General features: G+C 45.0%; 1 protein-coding gene across 2 annotated transcripts in view; it reads right to left on the bottom strand.

Annotated features, from left to right (window-relative positions):
• Positions 1-27,570, bottom strand: part of NBN (nibrin) — an 80,631-nt gene that overhangs the window by 32,944 nt on the left and 20,117 nt on the right. For both annotated transcript variants that reach the window (XM_088471392.1, XM_088471391.1), the window contains exons 4-10: positions 26,053-26,212; positions 19,338-19,441; positions 17,122-17,239; positions 15,620-15,810; positions 11,819-11,928; positions 1,494-1,632; positions 1,046-1,303 (exon numbers count right to left, since the gene is read on the bottom strand). In XM_088471392.1, coding sequence (XP_088327518.1) covers positions 1,046-1,303; positions 1,494-1,632; positions 11,819-11,928; positions 15,620-15,810; positions 17,122-17,239; positions 19,338-19,441; positions 26,053-26,212 — 1,080 coding nt within the window. The remainder of the gene's footprint in view (positions 1-1,045; positions 1,304-1,493; positions 1,633-11,818; positions 11,929-15,619; positions 15,811-17,121; positions 17,240-19,337; positions 19,442-26,052; positions 26,213-27,570) is intronic.

Below are 27,570 nucleotides of genomic sequence, written 5' to 3'. Positions count from 1 at the left end.
TTGCCCATAATTCGATTCACTGGGCAAAATTTACTAAGCGGCGGGTTCTATTCTGTTCTAAACCCCGGGGGTTTGGTGGCGGGTTCTATTCTGTTCTAAACCCGGGGGTTTGGTAGCGGGTTCTATTCTGTTCTAAACCCCGGGGGTTTGGTGGCGGGTTCTATTCTGTTCTAAACCCCGGCGGTTTGGTGGCGGGTTCTATTCTGTTCTAAACCCCGGGGGTTTGGTGGCGGGTTCTATTCTGTTCTAAACCCTGGGGGTTTGGTGGCGGGTTCTATTCTGTTCTAAACCCCGGGGGTTTGGTGGCGGGTTCTATTCTGTTCTAAACCCCGGGGGTTTGGTGACGGTTTTGCAGCGGTTTCTAAATTACAGCCCTGTTCTATTCTATTCTAAAATATGTTTTGACGGTGGTTTGCTGGCGGTTTTGCTATCTGCAGATTTACTAAGGTCAAAACCACTGCAAAACTGATCTCAAAACACATTTTAGAATAGACTAGAACAGGGCTGTCATTTAGAAACCGCTGCAAAACCGCCACCAAACCCCCGGGGTTTAGAACAGAATAGAACCCGCCACCAAACATCCGGGGTTTAGAATAGAATAGAACCCGCCGTCAAACCGCCGCTTAGTAAATTTTGCCCACTGTGTCCAACTGTAATAAGGGACACTTAAAAACCGATACAGTGTTTTCTCACGATGTACCTGCCATTACCTGAATTATTAGTATTATTTAGCGGTGTTCCTCACAGTGACTGCAGGGGGAGACACTCGTGGCCATATCTGACTAACAGATCCCATACATTTATGTAATAGAAAAAACAAACCAGATACACAACCACATATAGGTACACTATCTGTAGGCGTTCCTTATTTTATACAACGAAAGAACATTGAACAGCTAAATACATAAAGAAAACACATTAATTACCAAAGCAACAACCCGTAACTCATATTTATTATAGCATATAATAAAGAAGGCAGCTTAAACTAACTCAAAACTCCCATAAATGAGGCGAGTCTAGGAACTGATAGGGCTTTAGGACTTACCGTTTCTTGGCCATAGGCTGGAAATAATTCTGTATTTTATTTGATGGCGGCATTTTCTGCGAGACTCTCGCTTTCTCTGTTTGGGAGACCTGACGAGTTCTCTCTTCCGCTGGGGTCGGGTGTTCCGGGAACAAGACAGTCCTGCAGTCACTACCAATACCCGCTTCCAGATCTTGTTCAGCCACCATACTGGGTTTATTGCTCCTACGAAGACTCCCAGGTGTCTCCTTAACTTCACGAACTCCGCTCATAGCCATGCTGAAAAGATCACACATTATTCCTCTATTATACCATATAACCTTAATCATGAGCGTTGGTCCAACCCCGCACAATAGCTGACTCCAAGGAATATAATAATAATAATAATAATAAAAAAATAAAAAAAATAACATAAAATAATACAAAATGAAACAGGAAAACACAACTGCTGTTAATGAGGATCACCTACCAGTTATCTGTCGGGTCCTGTGGCTCAGTATCTGCTACATAAGCTGTGGTATTAAACGTGGCTGCAGGTAATACCGTCTCATCAACAGCCATGCTGAGAGAATGCGAGGACTCCATAATATTATTTCTGGTGGACGTCTCTGAAGAAAGAAGAGAGCGGAATACAGACATACTACAATTGTACAACAGCAAGTTCAATTCTGTTACATTACTAATCGCACCTGGGGAAATGTATCAAACCTTCGACAAAGTGGAGAAGTTGCCCATAGCAACCAATCAGTTTAACTGTCATTTTATAGACAGTGCCAGATAAATGATAACTACAGAGGCGTCCTTACACATCTAAGCTGCAGTTGTGCTAAAAAGCCCCTCTCGGTGCGTCAGGTCCAGTGAGACTCTGCTGGCGCCAGGTGTCTTTTTTTGGGGACAAAATGTGTCTAAGCTGCAATATGATGTTACTAGTACACACCAGCAGACTGTGCTGATTCATTTGATATGTGACACTTGTATATCTGTGTGCACCCGAGTCCCTAAATCTGTATACGAAGTGCTACAGTGTAGCGGCGGCAGCTTTTTCATTCCAAGTTCAGTTGTGGTTGTTATACAGACTCAGGTGCACACAGATATACAAGTGTCACCTATCACATTCATCAGCACAGTCTCCTATATACAGACTCAGGTGCACACAGATATACAAGTGTCACCTATCACATTCATCAGCACAGTCTCCTATATACAGACTCAGGTGCACACAGATATACAAGTGTCACCTATCACATTCATCAGCACAGTCTCCTATATACAGACTCAGGTGCACACAGATATACAAGTGTCACCTATCACATTCATCAGCACAGTCTCCTATATACAGACTCAGGTGCACACAGATATACAAGTGTCACCTATCACATTCATCAGCACTGTCTCCTATATACAGACTCAGGTGCACACAGATATACAGGTGTCACCTATCACATTCATCAGCACAGTCTCCTATATACAGACTCAGGTGCACACAGATATACAAGTGTCACCTATCACATTCATCAGCACAGTCTCCTATATACAGACTCAGGTGCACACAGATATACAAGTGTCACCTATCACATTCATCAGCACAGTCTCCTATATACAGACTCAGGTGCACACAGATATACAAGTGTCACCTATCACATTCATCAGCAGTCTCCTATATACAGACTCAGGTGCACACAGATATACAGGTGTCACCTATCACATTCATCAGCACAGTCTCCTATATACAGACTCAGGTGCACACAGATATACAAGTGTCACCTATCACATTCATCAGCACTGTCTCCTATATACAGACTCAGGTGCACACAGATATACAAGTGTCACCTATCACATTCATCAGCACAGTCTCCTATATACAGACTCAGGTGCACACAGATATACAAGTGTCACCTATCACATTCATCAGCACAGTCTCCTATATACAGACTCAGGTGCACACAGATATACAAGTGTCACCTATCACATTCATCAGCACAGTCTCCTATATACAGACTCAGGAGCACACAGATATACAAGTGTCACCTATCACATTCATCAGCACAGTCTCCTATATACAGACTCAGGTGCACACAGATATACAAGTGTCACCTATCACATTCATCAGCACTGTCTCCTATATACAGACTCAGGTGCACACAGATATACAAGTGTCACCTATCACATTCATCAGCACTGTCTCCTATATACAGACTCAGGTGCACACAGATATACAAGTGTCACCTATCACATTCATCAGCACAGTCTCCTATATACAGACTCAGGTGCACACAGATATACAAGTGTCACCTATCACATTCATCAGCACAGTCTCCTATATACAGACTCAGGTGCACACAGATATACAAGTGTCACCTATCACATTCATCAGCACAGTCTCCTATATACAGACTCAGGTGCACACAGATATACAAGTGTCACCTATCACATTCATCAGCACAGTCTCCTATATACAGACTCAGGTGCACACAGATATACAAGTGTCACCTATCACATTCATCAGCACAGTCTCCTATATACAGACTCAGGAGCACACAGATATACAAGTGTCACCTATCACATTCATCAGCACAGTCTCCTATATACAGACTCAGGTGCACACAGATATACAAGTGTCACCTATCACATTCATCAGCACTGTCTCCTATATACAGACTCAGGTGCACACAGATATACAAGTGTCACCTATCACATTCATCAGCACTGTCTCCTATATACAGACTCAGGTGCACACAGATATACAAGTGTCACCTATCACATTCATCAGCACAGTCTCCTATATACAGACTCAGGTGCACACAGATATACAAGTGTCACCTATCACATTCATCAGCACAGTCTCCTATATACAGACTCAGGTGCACACAGATATACAAGTGTCACCTATCACATTCATCAGCACAGTCTCCTATATACAGACTCAGGTGCACACAGATATACAAGTGTCACCTATCACATTCATCAGCACTGTCTCCTATATACAGACTCAGGTGCACACAGATATACAAGTGTCACCTATCACATTCATCAGCACTGTCTCCTATATACAGACTCAGGTGCACACAGATATACAAGTGTCACCTATCACATTCATCAGCACAGTCTCCTATATACAGACTCAGGTGCACACAGATATACAAGTGTCACCTATCACATTCATCAGCACAGTCTCCTATATACAGACTCAGGTGCACACAGATATACAAGTGTCACCTATCACATTCATCAGCACAGTCTGCTGACCTGGCGGCTTACTCATCGCGCTGCGTGGCGTATAGAGGCTAGATGTATGAGGAGACATCTGTATAAGCTATCAGCTTCTAACTGTCACTTTACAGCAGGGGTTAGGGAACTTTTTTACCTTTTACCCCAAAATATATTTAGATACGCCGACGTTACCCCCTTGATTTGAAAGGAAGGAAATCATATAGTAGTGCCCCCATATAATGCCCCTGTAGTAGTGCCCCCATATAATGCCCCTCTAGTAGTGCCCCCATATAATGCCCCTCTAGTAGTGCCCCCATATAATGCCCCTGTAGTAGTGCCCCCATATAATGCCCCTGTAGTAGTGCCCACATAGAATGCCCCTGTAGTAGTGCCCCCATATAATGCCCCTGTAGTGCCGCTTGTACAAAAAAAAAAAAAACACTTACCTTAATCCCCGCAACTGCATCCGCCACCGTCCTGTCCGCCCGGCTGCTCCTCAGAACTATGGGAGAGACGTCATGACGTGTCTCCCATACGGCGCATGGAGAGAGCCGGAAGCTGGAGTTTAGAAGAGAACTCCAGCCTCCTGCTAACGCGGCGCTGCAGGGAAAGAGCCAGGCGCCCGCTGTTAATAACATCTCAGCGGGCATCCGGCTTAGAGCCTCCCTGCGGCACAGCCGGGCATGCATATGAATCATTCTATATTATACAATGATTCATATGCATGCCAGGCTGTCCATCCATTACCCCCAGGAATTTCATTTTTACCCCATGTGGGTAACCACTGCTTTACAGGCTGTGGGGTCTATTTACTAAGCCTTGGATGGAGATAAAGTGAATGCAAAAATCTCAAAAAAAACAACTTTTTACATGTTGTCATTATGGGATATTGTGTGTAGATATTTGAGGGCAAAAATTAATTTATTCCATTTTGGAATAAGGCTGTACTATAACAAAATGTGGAAAAAGTGAAGCGCTGTGAATACTTTCCGGATGCACTGTATCTCCCAGGGTAATGCCAATATATCTGCTGTCCGTCGGCCAGTGTGTACCCGCGATATGTTGGTGAACGTCGGTGTTCACCAACATATTACACTGGCTGTGCTGCACAGCCGATGGACAGATATGTCTGCAGACTGCCTGTACACACACAGCGGCAGCTGCGAGGACCCACCTTAAGGCCATGATATCTGCCTGTTAGCAGGATGTCGGTCTGACACACATCTTATCTGACAGCTTATACCCTGAGGCACCTTTTCCCACAGTGCTTAATAAAGAGTCAAATGGTGGGTACACACCTGAAAGATATCTGCAGATGGAGTGATCTGCAGATATATCTTTAGATGTTGGTGGTTCATACACACTTAACGACCATAATCTATCTGGCAGGCAGGGCCGCCCCCCTCCCCGCGGCTGCTGGTGCGTGTGTACAAGGGTCTGCAGAGCGCCCCTACACACTTGCAGATGGACAGATATGTCTGCAGAATTAAAACCCGCGGTGATGCAGAAACAAATGAATCCTGAACTGTAAGTCCCGAACCTTGTCCCCTGTAGTCCAGTAAGGTCCCCAAATGCACCATTTCTTGAGAGGGAGTCAGAAAGGATTTCTTTCAATTGATGACCCATCCGTGAGCCTGGAGAAGATCCACTGTGACTCGGACATGCTCCCTGAGAATTTCGGGGGACTGGGCCAGGAGAAGCAAGTCGTCCAGATAGGGAAAAATTCATATTCCCTTGCTCTGAAAATGAGCTGCCATGACTACCATGAAGACCTGAGAAGCCGTGGAAAGTCCAAAAGGCAAAGCACGAAACTGGAAATGATCCTCCTGGATTGCAAACCTGAGGAACTGCTGGTGACTGAGACGGATGGGAACATGCAAATAGGCATCCTGGATGTCTAAAGGAGGCCATGAAGTCCCACGGCCCCATGGCTCGAATAATGGAGTGAAGCGATTCCATTTGGAACTTAGGAATTCTTATGTACCTGAGACTTCAGGTTGAGAATCGGTCAGGAAGACTCGTTCGGCTTCCGTACCAGAAACAGATTAGGATAGAAGCCTGTGCCCTGCTGAGACTTGGTAACTGGAAAAATTAGTCTGTAGACCAGAAGAGAGCGAATGGACTCTCTTAAACCTGCTGCCTTTTCCCAAACCAAAGGAAGACCTGTGGAAAAAAACTGGGTTGGAGTATGCTCCGGAAAGGTCAACGCGTACCCCTGGGAGACCACCTCTCTTACTCAGGCGTCCTCAGTGGTCGCCTTCCATATTTCTGAAAAAAAGAAGAAGCCGGCCTCCCATTCTGGTGACTCCCGGGTAGAGGCCCGCCCCATCATGCTGCAGGCTTGTCGGCTGGCTTAGCAGCCGGGCATCTGGTAGACTAAGGTTGCTTACCTTCTGGCTTAGACCCCCAGGTAGGGGAACTCTGAAACCTGGAGAATGACAAGCCCTTGGCCTTACCCTGCGGACGAAAGGAGCGAAAGTGAAAAGAACGCAACCTAGGATCTGCCCTGGAAGGAAGACAGGCCGTCTTAGATGCAGCCAGAGTAGCCACTATTTTATCCAGTTCCGATCCAAAGAGCACATCCCCCGAAAAAGGGTAGATCCTCAAGGGCATTCTTAGAGTCAGAATCCACCCGCCTGGAACGAAGCCAAAGGACTCTTCTAGCTGAGACTGAAGAAGCCGAAACCTTGGAAGTTATAATACCAGTGTCTATAGCCGCTTCCCCAAGATAAGAAGCCCCCTCGCGGATATGCTCCACCAGCAGTAAAAGCTCATTCCTGTGAGTACATGAGGTAAGGCCATCTTCCAGGGCGTCCGCCCAGCGACCAATGGCCTTAGCAACCCAGGCTGATGCAAGGGCCGGGCGAGCTACCGCACCTGCATTAGAATAAACAGACTTGAAAAAGTCTCTAGCTTTCTATCCGTCGGATCCTTAAGATATGCCGTGTTAGGAAGAGGCAGGGTGACATTTTTAATCAGGCTGGCAACATGCGAATCATCCGAGGGAGGTGACTCCCATTTAGCCCGATCTGCAGCAGGCAAGGGATAAAAGGAAGCGTTAAACGCTTAGAAACTAACAAGCGCTTATTAGGGTGGGACCAGGCCTCTGCCAAAAGGTCTTCAAGCTGTGCAGAAGAAGGAAATTCCACAACTGCCTTCTTTTGACGTTTGAATACTGGAGCATTGGACATAGGAGCCGGATCCCCATCCTTGATAAGCAAAACTGACTTAATTGATTTAATCAAGGAAACTACATCTACTTGAGGCTGGGAATGTTCCGGAATAGAGGAGGATTCCACATCGGAAGCTACAGATTCATGTTCTTCATGATCTGAAGAAACTTCAAAGTCTGACTCAATATCAGACAGGGGTGTAGAGCTGTCCCTTTTAGAGAGTCTATGCTTAGAAGGACGCTCTCTGCCCAGCATCTGTTTTAAAGATTCTGCCACTTGCGCTAAACCCTGAACAAACTGCGCAAAAGGCTGCATCCAAAGAGGCTCAATGGCAGAAGGCAGCAAAGGGGATGGCAGCACATTGGGGGCCACACTTGAAGGGACAGCGGCAGAGGGAGCGGGCCTAGGGGCTGAAAGCCAATCCACTACCTTTAACATTACCTGGGATAGCGAGGCAATCCAAGCAGGTTCTTTTATAGCAGGTGAAGCTGAAGGACCCGCCTGCTGTGAGGTTGTATAAGAGCGAGTACAAAGACCATCGTGCTCCGGAACACAGCAGCACAAGCCCTGCAATTACCCAGTACCGAAGCACCCGTCTCTTTGGTAACTTAACCCCTGGAAGACATAGTACAGCAATCCAGGAGGACCCCACACACCAGAGCAAGAGACTGTGATGTGCCACACAGGGTAGAGCAATGAATGTAAATGCACCACCTGCAAAGACTGAGACTATGGCAAAGTACAATAAATAGTCAAACACACAGACACATTCAATGCGATAATAACAGCAATAATTTAAGGCAATAAATGCTCAACAATCCACCCCAAGAGGGGAAAAAAGGAGCTAAATGTATAACCTGCCGGTGAGGGCGAGAAACATGGGGAGACAGGAGCCTGCACTCTGCACAGACAAGCTGCACCAGCAGGCACCTAGAAATGGCTGCCCAGTGTCTGTGAGGAGGGGAGAGAGGAAGAGGAGTGACCCTGGGACAGAGTGCCTCTAATGAGGGAAAGCATCCATGGATGGGGAGGAGCCAAGGGGACAGCCTACCTCCCCCCTTCTGACATGGACCCTAAGGCAATGGCCGCCAGCTTCCGCGACGCCCCGCTGCTTAAAAGTGCCCTGGTGGTCTAGAGGGGATGCGGAAAAGACCTGGTCCCCCCTGTCAGCACTGCCGGTGTCTCCCATACTGGCGGTGTAAAGCAGGGAGTCACCTTACCTTGTCCCCTCTGCGCTGACTGCTGCTCCCTGCTGTGTCCGGAGCAGCGGCCGAGGACACTGACCCTGCCAGCGCAGGGGTGATGAAGCAGCAGCGCAGGCGTCCTATCGGACGCCTAGCGCTGCTTACTCTGTAAAAATAACAAATTTAAAAACCAGTGAAGCTGCAGCACAGCTTCCACACTGTGCCCTCTGCAGGCACCAACACTAAACTGAGGTGCCTGTGTCTGAGGGCGGGGTATAGGGGGAGAGGGGAGTCTGTGCTGTGCTCAACAAGTTTAACCGTGTGCTGCTCAGACTCCAACCTATACCCAGCGTAGAGCCTGTGTCCCCTATGGAGGAAGACAAAATACAGACCGAGCACAGTAAGGGCATGTTTGAGTAATAGCAAACTGAGGGAGACCCATATATGCCTGTTAGCAGCTGTGCAAATACACAATGATGAGGAGGACGGTCGCCATCACCACCTACTGTAGTTGCTTCGGTTTGGGTGTTTACGGATTGGCCTCTGAAACTTTTTGTCATTGCTCGAGCACATATAAATATATGCATATTAACATAAATAATTTTATAGCTCTCTAATGCAAAATCGCCAACTCAGCAAGAGCCCATAAGAGTTAAAGGCAGGACCAAATAGGGAATTGCCAAAGGACTGTACTTTACCACCAAACTTCACCTTGACATACACATTATCTGTTGCAGGCACTTTAAACAAATATCTTTAGCATAAAAGCTACAATATACAACAGTAAATAAGCCAGCCTAGTGCACGAGAAAAAAAAAAAAAAGTATACACATATATATATATATATATATACACAGTACACACACTACCGTTCAAAAGTTTGGGGTCACCCAGACAATTTCGTGTTTTACATTAAAACTAACTTTTATTTATCAAATGATTTGCAAAATGAATAGAGCATATAGTCAAGACATTGGCAAGGTTAGAAATAATGATTTTTATTTGAAATAATAATTTTGTCTTCAAACTTTTGCTTTCGTCAAAGAATGCTCCTTTTGCAGCAATTACAGCATTGCAGACCTTTGGCATTCTAGCTGTTAATTTGTTGAGGTAAGAAGAAATGTCACCCCACGCTTCCTGAAGCACCTCCCACAAGCTGGATTGGCTTGATGGGCACTTCTTGCGTACCATACGGTCAAGCTGCTCCCACAACAGCTCAGTGGGGTTGAGATCTGGTGACTGCGCTGGCCACTCCATTACAGACAGAATACCAGCTGTCTTCTTCTTCCCTAAATAGTTCTTGCATAATTTGGAGGTGTGCTTTGGGTCATTGTCCTGTTGGAGGAGGAAATTGGCTCCAATCAACCGCTGTCCACAGGGTATGGAATGGCGTTGCAAAATAGAGTGATAGCCTTCCTTATTCAAAATTCCTTTTACCTTGTACAAATCTCCCACTTTACCAGCACCAAAGCAGCCCCAGACCATCACATTACCTCCACCATGCTTGACAGATGGCGTCAGGCACTCCTCCAGCATCTTTTCACTTGTTCTGCATCTCATGTTCTTCTGTGTGATCCAAACACCTCAAACTTCAATTCGTCTATCCATAACACTTTTTTCCAATCTTCCGCTGTCCAATGTCTGTGTTCTTTTGCCCATATTAATCTTTTGCTTTTATTGGCCAGTCTCAGATATGGCTTTTTCTTTGCCACTCTGCCTAGAAGGCCAGCATCCTGGAGTCACCTCTTCACTGTAGACGTTGACACTGGCGTTTTGCGGCTACCATTTCATGAAGCTGCCAGTTGAGAACTTGTGAGGCGTCTATTTCTCAAACTAGAGACTCTAATGTACTTGTCTTCTTGCACAGTTGTGAACCGGGGCCTCCCACTTCTCTTTCTACTCTGGTAAGAGCCTGTTTGTGCTGTTCTCTGAAGGGATTAGTAAACACCGTTGTAGGAAATGTTCAGTTTCTTGGCAATTTCTCGCATGGAATAGCCTTAATTTCTAAGAACAAGAATAGACTGTTGAGTTTCACATAAAAGTTCTATTTTTCTGGCCATTTGGAGAGTATAATCGAACCCACAAATGTGATGCTCCAGATATTCAACTAGCTCAAAGGAAGGACAGTTTTATAGCTTCTTTAATGAGCAAACCCGTTTTCAGCTGTGCTAACATAATTGCATAAGGGTTTTCAAATCATTCATTAGTCTTCTAATGCGCTTAGCAAACACAATGGGCCTCATTCAGAGGCGGTCAGAGGATTCAAGCGGTCGCTCGGAAACTGGGCGGCCACTTGCATCCTGACCGCCCGCCTCTGTTGCGGTCGTTAGGCTGTGGGTTAATACCCACAGCTCTAACGACCGCTAGGGTGATGGTCGCGATGGTCATTGACCATCGCGACCATCGGGGCTTACGACGAGACCCTAGGGTACGGTCTCACTTGTCGTAAGCCCCGGAGAGCTTCTGGCTCTGTCAGAGCCGGAAGCTCTCCACTGACATCACTAGTGATGTCAGTGGGGCCTCCCCCAAATGGCAGGCGTTCCCATGGGAACGCCTCCGTTTGGGCTGCCACCCCCCCGGCCCGCCTTCCAAACAGGGCGAGCTGTCAATCAATATCGACAGCTCGCCCCCTTTGGAAAGAGACCCGCTACGACCAGCGCTGTCGGTCATAGCGGGTCTCACGCATGCGCACGAAGGAGCCGGCACCCTCGTGCGCATGCGCACTAGACAAACATCGAGGCGGTCGTAGACCGTACGGCCGCCTCTGAATACAGCCCAATGTACCATTAGAACACTGGAGTGATGGTTGCTGGAAATGGGCCTCTATAGACCTATGTAGATATTCCTTTAAAAAGCAGACGTTTGCAGCTAGTATAGTCATTTACCATAATAACAATGTATAGAGTGTATTTCTGATTAATTTAATGTTATCCTCATTGAAAAAAACAGTGATTCTCTTTCAAAAATAAAGAAATTTCAAAGTTTTGAACGGTAGTGTATACATATATATATGTACACACACACACATACATATATATATATATATATATATATATATATATATATATATGCTCCTAACTAAATATACAGTATAGCAAAAAAATAGAGCTGCAAACCACATGGCTTAAATTTCACAATGACCAAACATCTGTGCAGAAGGTTGCCCGATATATTGAGCCCAGCCCAAGCATATCTTTCCTCCTTACATAAATAAGGAACTGTCTTACCAGTTACATTCCTATTCCCCGTGCGTTGCAGCGGATTGCAGTATGTTTCTGTTGACATGTAGATAACGGCTAAGCCAATTTCAGCTTCGGGAATAGTTCTCAGGCCGTTACTGTATAAAAAAAAAAAAAAAAAAAAAGATTTATGTTTGGCTTATGTGTAACACAATACAAGGTGACTGTTACATAAACTTAGAAAAACACAATATAGTTTAATAATATTATATTCTAACAAAACTGAATAATACTTTGGTGAGCAGAAATTAAATTAAACTTCAAGGAATCTAGAGTAGATACATATTAGGAAGAGGAAACACTGCTTCTTGGAGATAAGCCCCATCTACTGTACTTCAGCTGGAGAATGCGGGCTAGGAAGAATTACATTTCATACAATACAGTGAGACTGGGGTGAGAATGCATTGGCCCTGGAGACCCGGTAATAGGGTCTCCTGGCTGTGGCATTACACCCCGGTCGGTTTGGGTCCGGTGCTGATTTTAAATATAGGAGTACCCCTACGCAATTTTTTCCCCCTTATATTTAAAACCAGGACTGGCCCTGCAGCCAGTAATTTTCGGAACCAGGACTGGCTGACAAGTCCAGGGCTGGTTAGGCTTTTGGGGGGGGGACCCTAAGTCATTTAAACAAAAATAAATAACCCTAACTATTTACAAGCAGAAACATACACTGATTTGTGCATGTTTCTGCCAAACTCGCAGCTCAGGAGGTATAGAGTTTGAAAAGTGAGTTTGGTAGAGAGTTTGCCATCATCTCACCTGAGCTTGTCATCCCAGTTCTTGGTAAATTTGGGAGATGTATATTTTAGGTGAAAAGTACTTCCGAGTTGGCCCAATGGTGTTTTAATTCGAGATTGCTATCTCACCCGAGTTTTACGAGTGAGAAGACAGAAATCTCTCTCTAACTCACCCGACTTTGCCTTTAGTATATTTGAAAGATGAAAATCAGTCCTAAACTCACCCAAGATTGGCATCTCGACCAATCTCGAATCTTAGTAAATTTACCCCTTAGAGTTCGGGGGCTGTTTCTTAGCTCAACTCTAATTGTTTTTTTATGTGCTAGTGTATATGCAAAAGAAAGTATTTGAACTGCATGCAAAAAATAAAAAATTTGCATGACAACATGGTTTGTCCAGGCAAATCTGTATCATTTACCTGGATTTGCTCCAGACAGTAAGTGTATGTTGAATGTAACCAGGATAATATTTTATACAACATATTTTTTTTGCAGTTGTTGCAAGATGGGTTGAGCTTATTCACACCTGTTATTGCTGCACCTTTACATATTAGAAGAACGCACTAACAATAGTTATATGAGTCGATGAGGTCATCTCGCAATTATCTTTTAAAATGTTAACAATGCTTTTTCAGTCATAGGAAGGAATACATGCAATGCTGTTCAGATCTGCACTACTGTTCTATATGTGGGCAAATGGCAAAATGAAAACTAGTAATAATCACAAAAGTGCCGACCTAGAAATAACATTTATTCATTAAAATGAAGTAATAAGTTTTGGAAATATTACTCAGCATGGAACTCTTCCTTTATGCATAACAGATATCATTTGGTCTTACAGAGCTTGGGATGGGCTCTCACTCCTATGTGACATCCTGCAGCGAAGTGCGGACGTCCCTCTGGTTTATAGATCTCTGGTCTGCTGTCTTACATGTGTTTAGCCAGATGGTGAAGGAGGTTTTAAAACGGTGAGGCTGCTGGTTATCGATCATGGAGATATTTGCATTTGGCCTCCAGTGCAGCTGCTTAAAAGTCTCTGACGCACAGAGATCCGTAAGACGGTCGGATAGTTGTTGATCAGAACACAGATTTAAATTCCGCACATTGATCTGGAGAAAACAGCTAGTTAAATCATTACTGCTTCACCTCTCCTCAGAAAGCATAGCGTTGAAGTTTATCTATATGCTTTAATTGAGTCTGGTAGATTACATAAGAATGTCGATATTGACCACACTGACATGTCAATATGATTAGCATGTCGACAAAACAATCCTGGTGGTCCCGTTGTACGACGGCTTCAGAAGTGTATTCCGGGTCCAGCGGTCAACTGATGAGGACATCCCTCTTATCTTGTGGTGCTCCGGCAGCAGGTATCTCTAACCCACTCCTTAGAGCCTCACCCTAACCTCTCCTCCCGTAGCCTAACCCTAACCCTCCCCCTAGTGCCTAACCCTCTCCTCCCATAGCCTAGCCCTCCCTCTAGTGCCTAACCCGACCTATCCTCCTATAGCCTAACCCTCCCCCTAGTGCCTAACCCTAATCTCTTCTCCCGTAGCCTAACCCTAAACCCTCCCACTAGTGCCTAACCCCAACCTCCCCTCCCGTAGCCTAACCCTCCCTCTAGTGCCTAACCCAAACCTCTCCTCCCGTAGCCTAACCCTCCCCCTAGTGCCTAACCCCTCCTCCCACAGCCTAATCCTAACCCTCCCCCTAGTGCCTAACTCTAACCTCCCCTCCTGTAGCCTAATCCTAACCCTCCCCCATGTCGATATTAGGACTGCATCCCGCTGTAATCACGTGTGTAGCAACTGATGCTTAACTAGCTGATATAGAATATACTGCTACAACTTAATATTTGTTTTGATCTTAAGTGTATTTATATTTGAATAGTTTCATTTTGAATGACATTTATTACCTAAGTTTCATGCTAGGTCGGCACTTTGGTGTTTATTACTAGTCATAAATTTTCCATTAACCCAAATATAGAAACTAACATAGGCCCTCATTCAGAGCCGTACGCTCTGAGCAGAGCGCACGCTCTGAATGAGGGCCGCCCTCCATAATTATGGAGCGTCCTCCTGGACGCTCGTATAGCTGTGGGTCACCACCCACAGCCTATACGAGCGTGCAGTTTGATGGCCGCGATGGTCGTGACCATCGTGACCATCGCCACTGCGAGCGGGAGCCTGCAGTTGAGGTTTTCAACCGCAAGGCCCGGAGTGATTTTGGCTCTATCAGAGCCAAAATCACTCCCACTGACATCACTAGTGATGTCAGTGGGTCGGCTTCTGACGGTAGGCGTTCCCTTGGGAACGCCCCCGTCAGGGAGGCACGCCCACCAAAGGGGGCGTGCTGTCAATCAACATCGACAGCACGCCCCTTTGATCAGACACAACGAGCGAAGGAAAGTCCTTCGCTCGTCGCGTCTGGCGCATGCGCACGACGGAGCTCCCTCCGTCGTGCGCATGCTCAGTGCAGACCATCGACCCACTTGCGAGCGCACAGCCGCTCGCGAGTGGGTCTGAATCAGGCCCATAGATCTGAACAGCATTGCATGTAGCATAATAAAGAATCCCTATTGTCATGGTCAGTCGCTGTTTTTTTCAGATGGGGGGGGGGAATGGATAGTTAATTATATATTAATTTACTTATATATATATATATATACATACATATAAATAAATAAATGAGCAATTCAATTGTTGCTCCACTCGGACGCCTAAGCTGCACATTTCTTCTCGCAGCCTTCTGAGGTATGAGAAGAAATGTGTGTAAAACCAGTTTTTTGGGCGCCCTGACCACTACTTTAGACGTGTTTAGCCGTTCTGCGCAGTGCTTGTAGCTGCGTTAAGTACTAATGGGCACCCCAACAGAGAAAAAAATTGAATCACTCCGTCGGGCAAAACCAACCTGATTGCCACTTTAAAACATCAGGCAGACTCACAAGTTGCAGGCTATTACATTTCCCCCTATATACTGTATGACAAAGATTTTTGTTGCAGCTCAGTAAATAACTACCGTACATGGATTATCACAAGGCTATAAGGTTTAACCTTTTTAGAACATCCATAGTAGAAGTGATCCAGGTCGGTATACACTGGGATTCTGATAGCTGTGACTCTGTCATTCCCAGATCAATGACACAGGTATTAGGATCTTCCAGTAGTGACTGGTCATCTAATTCTCCTGTCAGCTGCTGGGCTTTGCCATGTCCAAACTGAATTGCTGGACTCAGTTTCTTGTGCTAGAAAACAAAACACAATCCTTAATTCAACAGTCAGAAATAAGAGTTAAAGCTCACCCACTTACAATATGCACAAAGCATAACTGACCATTGCTACTTTACAGAATTCATTCAATTTTAATGAATAGAATTCAGACAAACGGTTGTAGCTTCCATTTATATAATAATGTCACATGAGAACTTTAACCGCAGAAATGTTTGTCGGAGATTCCGTCCAACAACTACTGAAAACAAAATGATTTGGTTTAGAAATAAAGAATATCCTAGTTCAAGACGCTGCACTTTTAGTATACTTGCTCCACATTACCGGAATTACAGTGTGTCTCTCCCGGGACGCACTCTCAATCTTTGTTGTGGCCCATAACCGTATAGGGCACCCACAAAAGAAGGTCGGCTAGGCGAATAGGCCATAAGTAGAGTCCTGGTGGCTCTGCCGCCTACACTGGTCATTGTGCTGCTGCAGGCCGATGACATATAAGGTTCCAGCAGTAATACTGTAGGTATCATTGGGACCACTATGTTGGCAGTCTGAAGAGGCATGGTGACAGGGGCAGGAGGCGGAACTGACATAGACCTACCTGTATATTAGGCCTTTTCGATCTGATAGCCTGATACCATCACAGCCCCGAACATTGCAGAGAAGGGCAATCCATAATTCAGGTAGGGATGCAAGAGGGAATTTAATTCTTAAAATGACAAAATATCATTTGCAGGGACCCAATTTGTCACATTTACACTGTGTAAAGCATGCCTATCTTATAGCACTTTCTGTGGTCTTGAAAGAAAATGTATTGTTTAATTGTGTGCAAAAAATGTAATGCGTTGTGTCGGGATTCCTCTGTGTACCTACCATGTTATTTTCTATTCTTCTCCAACATGACCAATTTGCCAAAGATGATTTGTATTGCAATGTGCCAAAAATGTCACAAGTCTTAGTGCATTAAGAGCCTTCATGATTAAAGCTACATAACCACCTAAAGTGGGGCACATATATGTATGTGGGGTAGGGATTATATATATATTGTAAGATTTCCTAGGGAAGAGACTGATGGGAAGCAATATTCTGTGTAAAGCGCTGCACAATATGTAGTCGCTATATGAAAAAATGCTAATAAATATACAAGGACCCTGGACATAAAATCTCCCTTGTCTGTTGTCCTTCATCCTGATCGCTGTGATTACATACATATACTGTAATTATATATCTTGTTAATTCCATGCAGAAAGTAGCAGGTGGGGAAAACCACCTAATATAATTGGTGTTATAAATATATAAGGAGGAAATGTTTTGGTTTCGGAGCCCTCACACACCTGCTTTGCTGCCAGAAACAGGAATGTTTTGTCCTTGAAAATAGTTTTTCTTTTTGCATTTTCTGAGAGATCTAAAGTCTCAGACTGTAGGGAAGGCTCATCAATTATCGGCATGAAACTGCGGGGAAAAAATAACACAGCAATTAGGTTCAGTGAAACTGTTGTATAAATAAAATGTCATCTTTTATTTGGGAAAGGAAACTATTTCGCAATTGCACACTGAGGGCCTGATTCACACCCGGTCGCAAGCGTTGCGCGCTCGCAACCGGGTCGATGGTGGCCCAGAGCGCATGCGCACGAGGGAGCCGGCTCCGTCGTGTGCATGCGCGAGACCCGGATAGCGACGGGCAATCCGTCGCTCCGGGTCTCGTACCAAAGGGGGCGTGCTGTCGATGTTGAGTGACAGCACGCCCCCTTTGGTGGGCGGGCCGGGGGATAGCTGCCCAGACGGAGGCGTTCCCATGAGAACGCCTACCGTCTGGGTGCGGCCCCACTCTGTTAGAGCCGAAAGCTCTCTGGGGCTTGCGGCAACGAGACCCTACCACAAGGGTCTCGTCGCAAGCCCGATGGTCGCGATGGTCTTGACCATCGCGACCATCATCATGGCCGCTCGCTATAGCTGTGGGTGGTCACCCACAGCTATGCGAGCGGCCAGGAGGCCGTTCTAAAGAAAAAAAAAAAAAAGACCGGTCCTGATTCAGAGCGAGCGCTCTGTCAGAGCGTCCAGCTCTGAATCAGAGCCGGAGTGTACTGTCTCTCATAGGGGGCGATCTAATTCAGCGTCTGTTGATGGACCACACTTTCTGTGAAATGGGCATTTCTTGGTGGTAAGTAGGAAGCAACCATGAAATCACAAGTAATAGCCCCTTTTCATGGGAGAGTCACAGGTGGGTATTCCCACCTTCAGACGGAGATAGGGCGTCTGTTTCCTGACTGATCTGTTGCCTGTAGCATGGGGCTGGCGCAAGTTTAGATACTAATGATGAGGGTTACGCCTGCAGATGTATACCCAGCAGGCGGGACAGGCTTAAACCTTCAGTCACACAAGGATTTCCTGCACACTTCGCCGGGTTCTCACTTTAGCATAAGAAAGTTAGTAGAATGCCAGGGCCATATGGCAGGGCAGCCGCAGATGTGTACGACGCAGAATTAGGTCCAGTATGTGACCTATCAATTTAAAAGCCAACTGAAAAGTAACATGCACTGAAATACAACGTATTTCTACACATACTGTATACAGAGCGGCTCACACCCAGAGAAGAGTAGTCTTCTGCATCGGCGGCATATGCGCCAGGATTACTACTAGCCGTCATCTTCATTATCAGTGAGTACTTGTACCTACCTGCCCTATACGATGTGCAAAAGATATACCTCCTAGCAGTCATGTACTATTATTATGTAGGGACGCCGGTACAGAGGAGCCTTGACGCGACCCGGTGCTTAATCATGTATATGCAACAAACACCTCTGGATTTCTATTATCATGTAGTGTGCAAGACTTTTTGCTGCTGTTTTTGGTAGTGTGCAATAGGGAAACTTTTTTCCTTCTTTTCTGCAGCACAGAGTAAACCCCTCCCTGTGAAAAACCATTAAGTTGATAAAAGCAACTACTAGTTTGTATTGATATTCTGTATACAGTAAGCTGCTGGTCTGCAGCATTTACGTGAACACCCCTATTAATGACCTGTGCTTATGTGAGAATGCCCCTGCACACCCCAGTTCCTCCTCTCCGGATAATGTGTGTTTGATTTGGAATTTTTCCTGCTCTTATTTTCAGAGCATGCACAGTGTGAATTAACGCAAGATACGTTATGCAACAGAAGTACCTTTAACTAGTCATCTAAATGAAAGAGTATTTATAACCCCTATATCATCATCTATATATTATTTTTAGCGCCATCAAATTTTGCAGGATCCGGTTCATGGTATAACAAAGCAAACATAAAGCAGAACAAGGACTATGGCAGAGGTTCCCAAACTCAGTCCTCAAGGCACCCTAACAGTCAGGTTTTATGGATATCCATGGTTGAGCACAGTTGATTAAATCAAATTGACAGATGTACTACTCAAATCACCTGTGCCCAAGGATGGTTATCCTTAAAATCTGGACTGTTAGGATGCCTTGTGGACAGAGTTTGGTAACCTCTGGACTATGGGGTTGAGGAATAAGGTGACGACATTAAAGACAACATTTTAACGCAGCAAGATAACGTTACCTAGAAAGTGCAGGTAGTGATTGCTTCCGCTGGATAGATTTAATCATCTCCCTAAAGTACTCCGGTATTATAATAGATCTGCAGCAAATGAACGCACATATTGTCTATAAAAGAAATAGAAACACTTTATTGTGTTATAAAAAGCAAGTACGTATTGTTATAGCAAGAATAAGGCCATCACTGGACAAGCCGCTTCAGTTGTGGTACATTATCCTATCAGTGTTACCTGGTGTCAAAGATTTAAGATCAGGAAACACAAACTAAATACACCCACCTGCCGGTCAGTACTTCATAAGCAGATGTCTGATGGATAACACGATTTCATCATCTACATACAAGTGATATCAATTACTCCAGGTGAATGTACAGATGTGTCCTCAAACACATATCCTTTTAGCCACATATAGACCCCGGTACCGGGAGGGGACGTGGCCAACTCGTGGAGGTGTAACCAGGCCCCTCCTTACAAATCATAAAAAATATATTGCACTCCACACAAGGGGGCGTCGATGTCAGATCGTGTTGGGGGCATAAGTGAGATCGCTCCTCTCCCCGCACAACACAGAGAGAGAGTGAGTACTGACCTCTGCTGCAGAAGCTTCTCTCCCCCGCCCAGCACACAGCAGTGTGTGCTGAGCTGGGGAGAGGGGCAGCAGCAGTCTTTTCTCTCTCCATGCCCTAAGTAGCTGCCACATTTTGTTACATGGGTGGGGCTGCAGGACCCAGGCCCCTGCCGAGCCCCTCCAACAGGCCCAGGTCTAGGTAAAGAGTACCTGTTCCCTCCCCCCATATATGGCGAAGCTACTCAGTTGCTATGCCACAGGCAGAAATTCTCGTGCTTGAGTACTTTTTCCTACTTTTGCATTTTAATTCGCTAATAGTTTACTAAACAGCTAATAGTGTACACAGAATTAGCATTCTTTGTCAAAAAGGAAGTGGCGTGAGTAACAGATTGAGCAGAAAAATGTGTGGTGCAAGTCACTGGTATAGGACCTCTGCCTCCTGCCTTTTTACCCAGATTACGTACTGTTTCCTGAATTTTGCATCTTTGGGCCTATTTCAATTAGGTACGAAAAGTCAGCTTCTGCGGAAAAGTATCACGACTGACGTCATTTCGCCATGCGAAAAGTTTCCTCCGACTTGTCGCCGGTGTGGAAACTCAATGCAATGGGACCTGCGAAAAAGTTTCGCCAATGAATAGGTGTCTGAAAAAAGTGCGGAATTGGGGTTTTGGGGTACAAAGCTGCACCCTTGGGCCAGTTCCCCAAAGGTAAACTGCGTTCATTTTTAAAAAAAAATTCATTGGATCGCACCAAAAAAGTACTTTCATTTTGGGGGTGAAAAAGTTCAAAGTTGGGGGACAAACTTACAAACTAGCGAAATAGACTCCAGGGGGGTCCCCAAGTATGCCCCAGGTATTTTTAATTTGCAGGTGCTTGCGGCAGGTGGATTTTTTAAAACTACACTTTTGCAACTTAAAAATATGCTTGCACCCATTTTCATGTACCCCAAATTTACTGGGACTACTTATTTTGAGCCTAAAAAACTGCTAAATGCTATTCTTCACCACTTATGCAAAGACGCAAAATAGCAGCTACTGACAGCATTTAAGTACCTCAAATACCTTCAGTAGGCCAATTTGGGGGTATCTAGAGTGATCCCCAATGTCAGTGCATCATTTGGGGGGTGTCAGGCTGATTTCCCCAAAACTGACAGCACTTTTTGCATGTTACGGTTTCGCTGGGTCCCGTTTTCGCTGATTTCTAATTGAATACGGGGAAAAGCGGGCACACACGTGATACTTTTTCGCATTGAAAACCAGCGATGTGGGCAGAAAAGTACTGCATGCGAAAAGTACGGGACTTTTCGCCTGGAATTGAATATGCCTCTTAATGCACTAATACTGTATTAGCATGACAAAAACAAACGGATATCCGTGAGATGCACTAATGAGCAGCCTACCCTCCCCACAGGAGGACCACACCGTGCGCTAAATGTAATAGCTTGCGATCTTCAGCCGCCGCGTGGGATTTTTGTGAGTCTCCTCGTGTTTTTAAAGCACCATTCATTTTGAATGCTAAACCAAGCTGGTTTAGCCTTTAAAATGATTGCCACTTAAAAATACGAGGAGAACCAGTTATTCTTTTTGTTTTATGTGTCTGGAAAACAAGTTCCTTAGAAGAGAACAGTATTTATAGGACTGACCTACATCACTGGATTGGACTCTTACAGGAATCCCGCGATGCTTGAATGATTTATTGTGATTGTTCTGATTTATTCTCAGATCATTGAAATCCTTTCATATGTACCTATACCTCTGTTCTGTAAATAGGGTATTAGTATTATACGTTTTTTCCGCAAAGGAATTGGTATGAAATAGCAGATTAAAAGAGGTATATTGTAAGAAAGTCACATGGTGCGTCGTCAAAGTGCGTATCGCGGAAAAGGTGGCTATTCGGCGTGGTTTGAGGATAGGTCTATGTGGACATATCTGTATGGATTACGACGTTCACATCAGTCCACATTCACAGACCATAAATTGGCTGCCACCTTCGCTGAAGGTGAATTTTAAGATGGAAACCATATTACTGAACACAGAACAAAATAAGGTAAGTACTGCAAAACAAACATAAATGTGGAACAGCTAATAATGGATGAAAACATATATATTATTAAAAAAAAAAAAACCGATTGTAGTGTGTAATAGACATTATAAAATAAAACCAATTCTTAAATTCATCTCCGTCACACGACTGTATGTACTTTGTGCTCAAGCTGCCGCCGGTATCTGAATCAGGTCAGAGACTGAATTGTAGATGAGGAACCACTGGTTATTTGTGTGAAATATTCTATTTTCAGCTGGGAATGTAAATGTCAACAGAGGAAATACTCAATTAAAACACAGCAGCTTGTACCCGGCCAGGAAAATACAATGAGTGGCTTCTCATTACTATCTCCCTCTCTGCATTTGTCAGTGCGAACGTCATACAAACATACAGCTTTGCTTAACCCCTTCACTGCCTGAGCAAGTCCCTCATTCTTTTACAGCAGGGGATTTTATACTTTATTATTGTTACTTTTTAGAACCAGTACAAGATGTGATGTGTTATGTACAGGAGACGGCGAATTCCCACACAGCCCTTTTATAGGAATCGTATGATTTACCGCCGGACCCATGCCCGGCGGCTGGAATCCCGACAGCGGCATCCCGGCAGAGGAGGAAATCCCGATCGTCCAAGGTAAGTATTCTCTAACCTAATTCTACCCCCTGAACCCTCCCTTAGGGGTGCCTAACCCTAACCTTCCCCCCCAGTGTCTAAACCTAACCCCCCTTCCCCGCCGCCTAAACCTAAGTCCCCCCCGGGGGTGCCTAATGCTAACCCCCCCTTCCCCGCCGCCTAAACCTAACCTCCCGGGGGGTGCCTAACCCTAAGTCCCCCCCGGGAACCCTAAACCTAACCCTCCCCCTTCCCTGCGGCTATCCGCGCTCGGCATCCCTTCTATCGGGATGCCGGGCGCCGGTCTCCCGGCGTCGGTAAAATGACAGGCATTTACATTTAGAAACCCGTCATTTAACCCTCGCCGGGTTTAAGCAGTCGGGAAGCCGGCTGTCGGGATTAGGTCCGCCGGCTTCCTGACTGCATACCCTTTTATAGATACTCTCTTTAGTCTGTATGCTTCCAAATATACTTTTAGTGTATATATAAAGTAAACGCATTGTGTGTTCATTATACAGAAGCCGGTGGAAATACAACATCGAACGTTAATGATTTTTTAAATGGATGCAGACCTTGTATAGTGTATTGGGATTAGCTCTAATGGTTTGTCATACCATGAAGTAACGAAAATGATGTTCCCGCTAGGCTGTTTTAGCGGGGCGCCGCACCCTGCCCGATTTTAAAGGGGGAAAACACGTCCTGCCCTTTCAACGGCGCCCCACTGAAACAGCCTGCCTCGTGCCCACGGGTGTGAAAAGCTGCTGATAACCGATCACCGTCGGGTTAGTAGATGCCGTGTGCATCTTTTCACTGTGAGGGGAGAGCTTGGGGGAAGCGCAGCACCTCCGTAAGTGCTGGGCACTCCCCCAAGTGTGACGAATTGGGGGCGTGTTCTCCCCTGCTCGACCACGCCCCTGTGCCCTGCTCTGCCCACATTCTAGCTGAAACAAGTAAAAAGCCAAAAAAGTAAAAGCCATTATTTTTAACAGAACTGTAAGGAAATGAAAACGCGGGTGTGTCTGACGACAAATCATGGGGCTTATAATTTAAGTTGGGAGTACAGCAAAACAAGCAAAAAACTGTAAAGGTGCGTACACACTGGGCGATAAAGTGGACGACTGAACGATAACGATATCGTTATCGTTCAGTCGTCCACTTTATCGTCCATTTTTAAGCCCAAAAACATGAACGATAACGACGATGCGCGTTCCCGCGGGTCGTTCGTCATCATCGTTCATCGGGCTGACATGCAGGCCAACCTGACGATCTCGTCAGGTTGCTGCATGTCAGGGAATGGGGGAGAGAGCCCGGCGCTGAATTATATCGTTAATGATATCGTTCAGCAGCTGTGCTCAATGTCTAGAACGACATTGAGCACAGCCTGCCGGGGACAACACTACACGATATCGCTCAGGGAGCATATCGTGTAGTATGTATGCACCTTAAGAAGTGATAGGTGTAAGTTTGGTAACTGCGCACGTTATGTGCTGAGGTTACCGATTCCCTGCATGTAAAAATGCAGGTAAGTGATCAGAATAACAGGGGCACTCTCATTATCGGCGTCGCTATACATAGATAGGGCGCCAAGGTGGTGTGGCAATGTATGACTGGTCAGTGACAACTGTAGCTATCGATTTCGACAGCTGCAGCTGTTGTTGCTGCACTCACAACACTGCCCCTGGCTGCCGGCATATGCACCAGGGACTGCTTACAAAAAAACAATAAAGTGTTGTTGTTTTTTTTTCAATAACGCCACGGGTGCCGCTAGGGTTTTCTGACTGACACATGCGTTAATTCACTGCAAACACTGGTCAGATGCCGAAAGAGGGAGAGTGCGATTTACTGGAGAAGAGTTAACACTCCCCCTCTTCGCGAAAAGTTTTTTTTTTTTTCAATAACGCCACGGGTGCCGCTAGGGTTTTCTGACTGACACATGCGTTAATTCACTGCAAACACTGGTCAGATGCCGAAAGAGGGAGAGTGCGATTAACTGGAGGGGAGTTAACACTCTCCCTCTTTGCGAAAAGATTTTTTTAATACATGCCGTCTGTAATTGGCCCTGCTTTGCCTCGATGATAGGTGCAAACACATTGTTTTTTGTATGTAGGGTAAATACCGGCTGCTTTCGCATGTAGCTCACAAATACTGGACAGCTTTACTTTATTAGATTTCAGTTTGGTCACGCACCTACTAAATCTAATCTCTCTTCTTGTTACATCTGCCCCACCAGCATTATAGTATGGTTTTACCAAGGTGCAAAGTTACTTTCCTCTTTTTGCTTTGCTCCGAACTCACATCGCGACCATCTTTTTGGCAGCTCGCATATGCTGTGGGTGGTCACCCACAGCTATGCGAGCGGCCAGGAAGCCGCTCCATTTTCATGGAGGAGGGCCCAGATTCAGAGCGAGCGCTCTGGTCAGAGCGTCCGGCTCTGAATCAGGCCCCAAGTATGGGGAAGGAGAGCCCTTATTCACCATTGCAGGTGGCCAATGCACACTCCACAGGTCATCCTCATTGGATATGAATGATATCACAATTATTTTTTTTTAGTTTCTGCTGCAGGGTTTTAAGAGCTGGCGCCCAAATAAATTTTCGATAATGGGTAAATGAGGTCAAATATGGAACAAGGTAGCACAGCTGGCTACACATGGGTGACCATGAGCACCAGGAACATAATAGATGGCCATAAACTGGCAGATCGGAGTAAATCCGGCTGCTCGGTTGTTGGGCTGTGAACACTTGCAGCTCTTAGTGCAGAAGATGACAGAAGTCATTATATAAAGGAGTTAATAGAACAGAAGACAACGTCTTCACATTCACTTTCCCCAAATTGTTTCTGCCCTCTCTCCTTTACCCCTCTATTCTATCTCACCCGGGCATCGCTCTCCCGGCTTCCATTTAAGTAGACATCGGATCCTAGTTGTAACATAAGTAAATGTTAATAATAATTAATAAATATATACATTACAATTATCCCTACAGTAAGAAAGAACTGTATTACCGTTTCCAATACTTTATTAGTAGCTGTTTAGCGAATGCAAAGTCCACGATTAGTAGTGTTCAAGCTGCAGACCCCTGTCCAGTCCACGCAGGTCGTGTGTGCGGATTGCAGGTGACAGGTAAATGTGATGGGGCTGGTGCAAGTGGGTGATAATGTGGGTTGCGGGGCTGATTAACTCTACCCATGTAAAACATCACTAGGGCACTAGAGAAAAACTATACTGCCTACATGCATATTATGTATTTGTTTTTTTTATCTATATAAAGTAGCCTACATTACTGCTAGTTTGTGTATTATAATGCAAGGTTGGCAATTGGTGTGCTGAAGCGCGTGGGTGCGTTGGGACGGTAATTATCACAAACGCATTGTACTTTAGTTTTATGGAAACACTGCCCCCAATACATTGAGATACTCAGTGCCATAGAATTGGGTGCAGAAAAGTACTTCATGACACACATAGAAATATATGGCTACATGACATACTGGGTTCACCTACCTTGATAGTAACTTTAAGAGAGGTCATTACCAGATGTGTACACTTCTCTGTCCAGTTGTTCACAACATGGCCGCCTAGTCCTAGCACAGCCTGGGACAAAGCATTCTTCTCCGAGGCATCTAAGCAAGAGGAACAGGCAACCAAAGGCTCATACGTTACCCTTGGGGGAAGAAAACAAAAGAATTACACGCAATACATGTTGCAAACCTGTCACTAATATGCAAGATATATAATAATCTCCATTGTATGGCAGAAGTGATGAGCAATGTGACTAATGACGTTGAACTTTGGGATCTATTTACTAAGCCTTCGAGACAAAATGGATCGGGATAAACCAACCAATCAGCTCCGAACTGTCATTTTTCAAACACAATGGACAAAAAGAAAAAAAGGAGTTGTATTTTGGGCGCACAAAAATTATTTATATCAATTAATATATAACTTTTAATGAATCATTACTTTAAAAATATCCCAATGTAGGGAATATAGGCCCTCATTCAGAGCCGCTCGCTAGCGGCCGTACGCTCGTTCCGAGCGATGTTCGCACATCTGCGCATGCGTACGGTTTTTAGTACGCATGCGCGAACCAGTCAGTGCGGCCGAAAATCGTTTGTACGCTATATAGCGAGTGCCTGCTATTTTGAGTGACAGAATGAGGCGTATGTGGGTGGTAACAGGGGAAGGTGCTTGTAAACGGGGGAGTGGAATTCGAACGCAGGCGTGCTTAAAGGTCAAAACGGGCGTTTTAAGGGAGTGCATAATTAATACAGCAGCGTCATTGACCACGTCACTTGGTTTTTTTTAACTCAGAACTGCTCGTAAAATAGCGGTTGAAAAAACCAACCACAAGAATAGCGAGCAGTTCATACGCTGTTCGATGTACTCGATTAATCTAATAAATAGCGGACATGACGTATGGTGCGAGCGGCCAGGGGGTGTTTTTAACAAATAAACGAGCGTATGTTTTGCACGCTCGTTCAGACTTAGAGGTGTGAACAGACTGCAATTTGCGAACGGATCATTTGAATAGCCACCCCTTGTTTTTGAACGAACGACCGCAAATAGCGAACGGCTCTGAATGAGGGCCATAGACAGTGAAATATAAGGAATAAAATAATTATTGGACAAAACACACATGTATAATAAAAAGGCCGGTCCACTAATGTATTGTTATTGTATTAGGGTATTGATACACTTATATGAGAATTGCAAATATAATCGTACACACTTCAAACTTATAACATACAAATATTTGACAAAATTGTGTCCAAATTGCACTGTACTATGATTCGTGTATTAATAGACACAGATGTCAATTGTAATATAGCTAGTCAAAAGATTCAGCAACTTATGTTAACCAGCTCAAGGTGTTCCATTGAGATAGCATTAGGATGTGCGTGTTTGGTGATTATACACTGCAAATAAAAGAGTTTATCCAAGTTGTATCAAAATCTCCCTGTATATACATTCAATTCGGGGATATTTGAAGTATATTGCTTTCTTGCATACATTAGCAAT

The sequence above is a fragment of the Taudactylus pleione genome, unplaced genomic scaffold (genome assembly GCF_031769625.1).
Source record: "Taudactylus pleione unplaced genomic scaffold, aTauple2 ptg000114l, whole genome shotgun sequence".
In the NCBI taxonomy this organism is placed as follows: domain Eukaryota; kingdom Metazoa; phylum Chordata; class Amphibia; order Anura; family Myobatrachidae; genus Taudactylus; species Taudactylus pleione.
The sequence above is the reverse complement of the archived record's forward strand: the minus strand, read 5'-3'. Positions and strand labels throughout refer to the sequence as shown.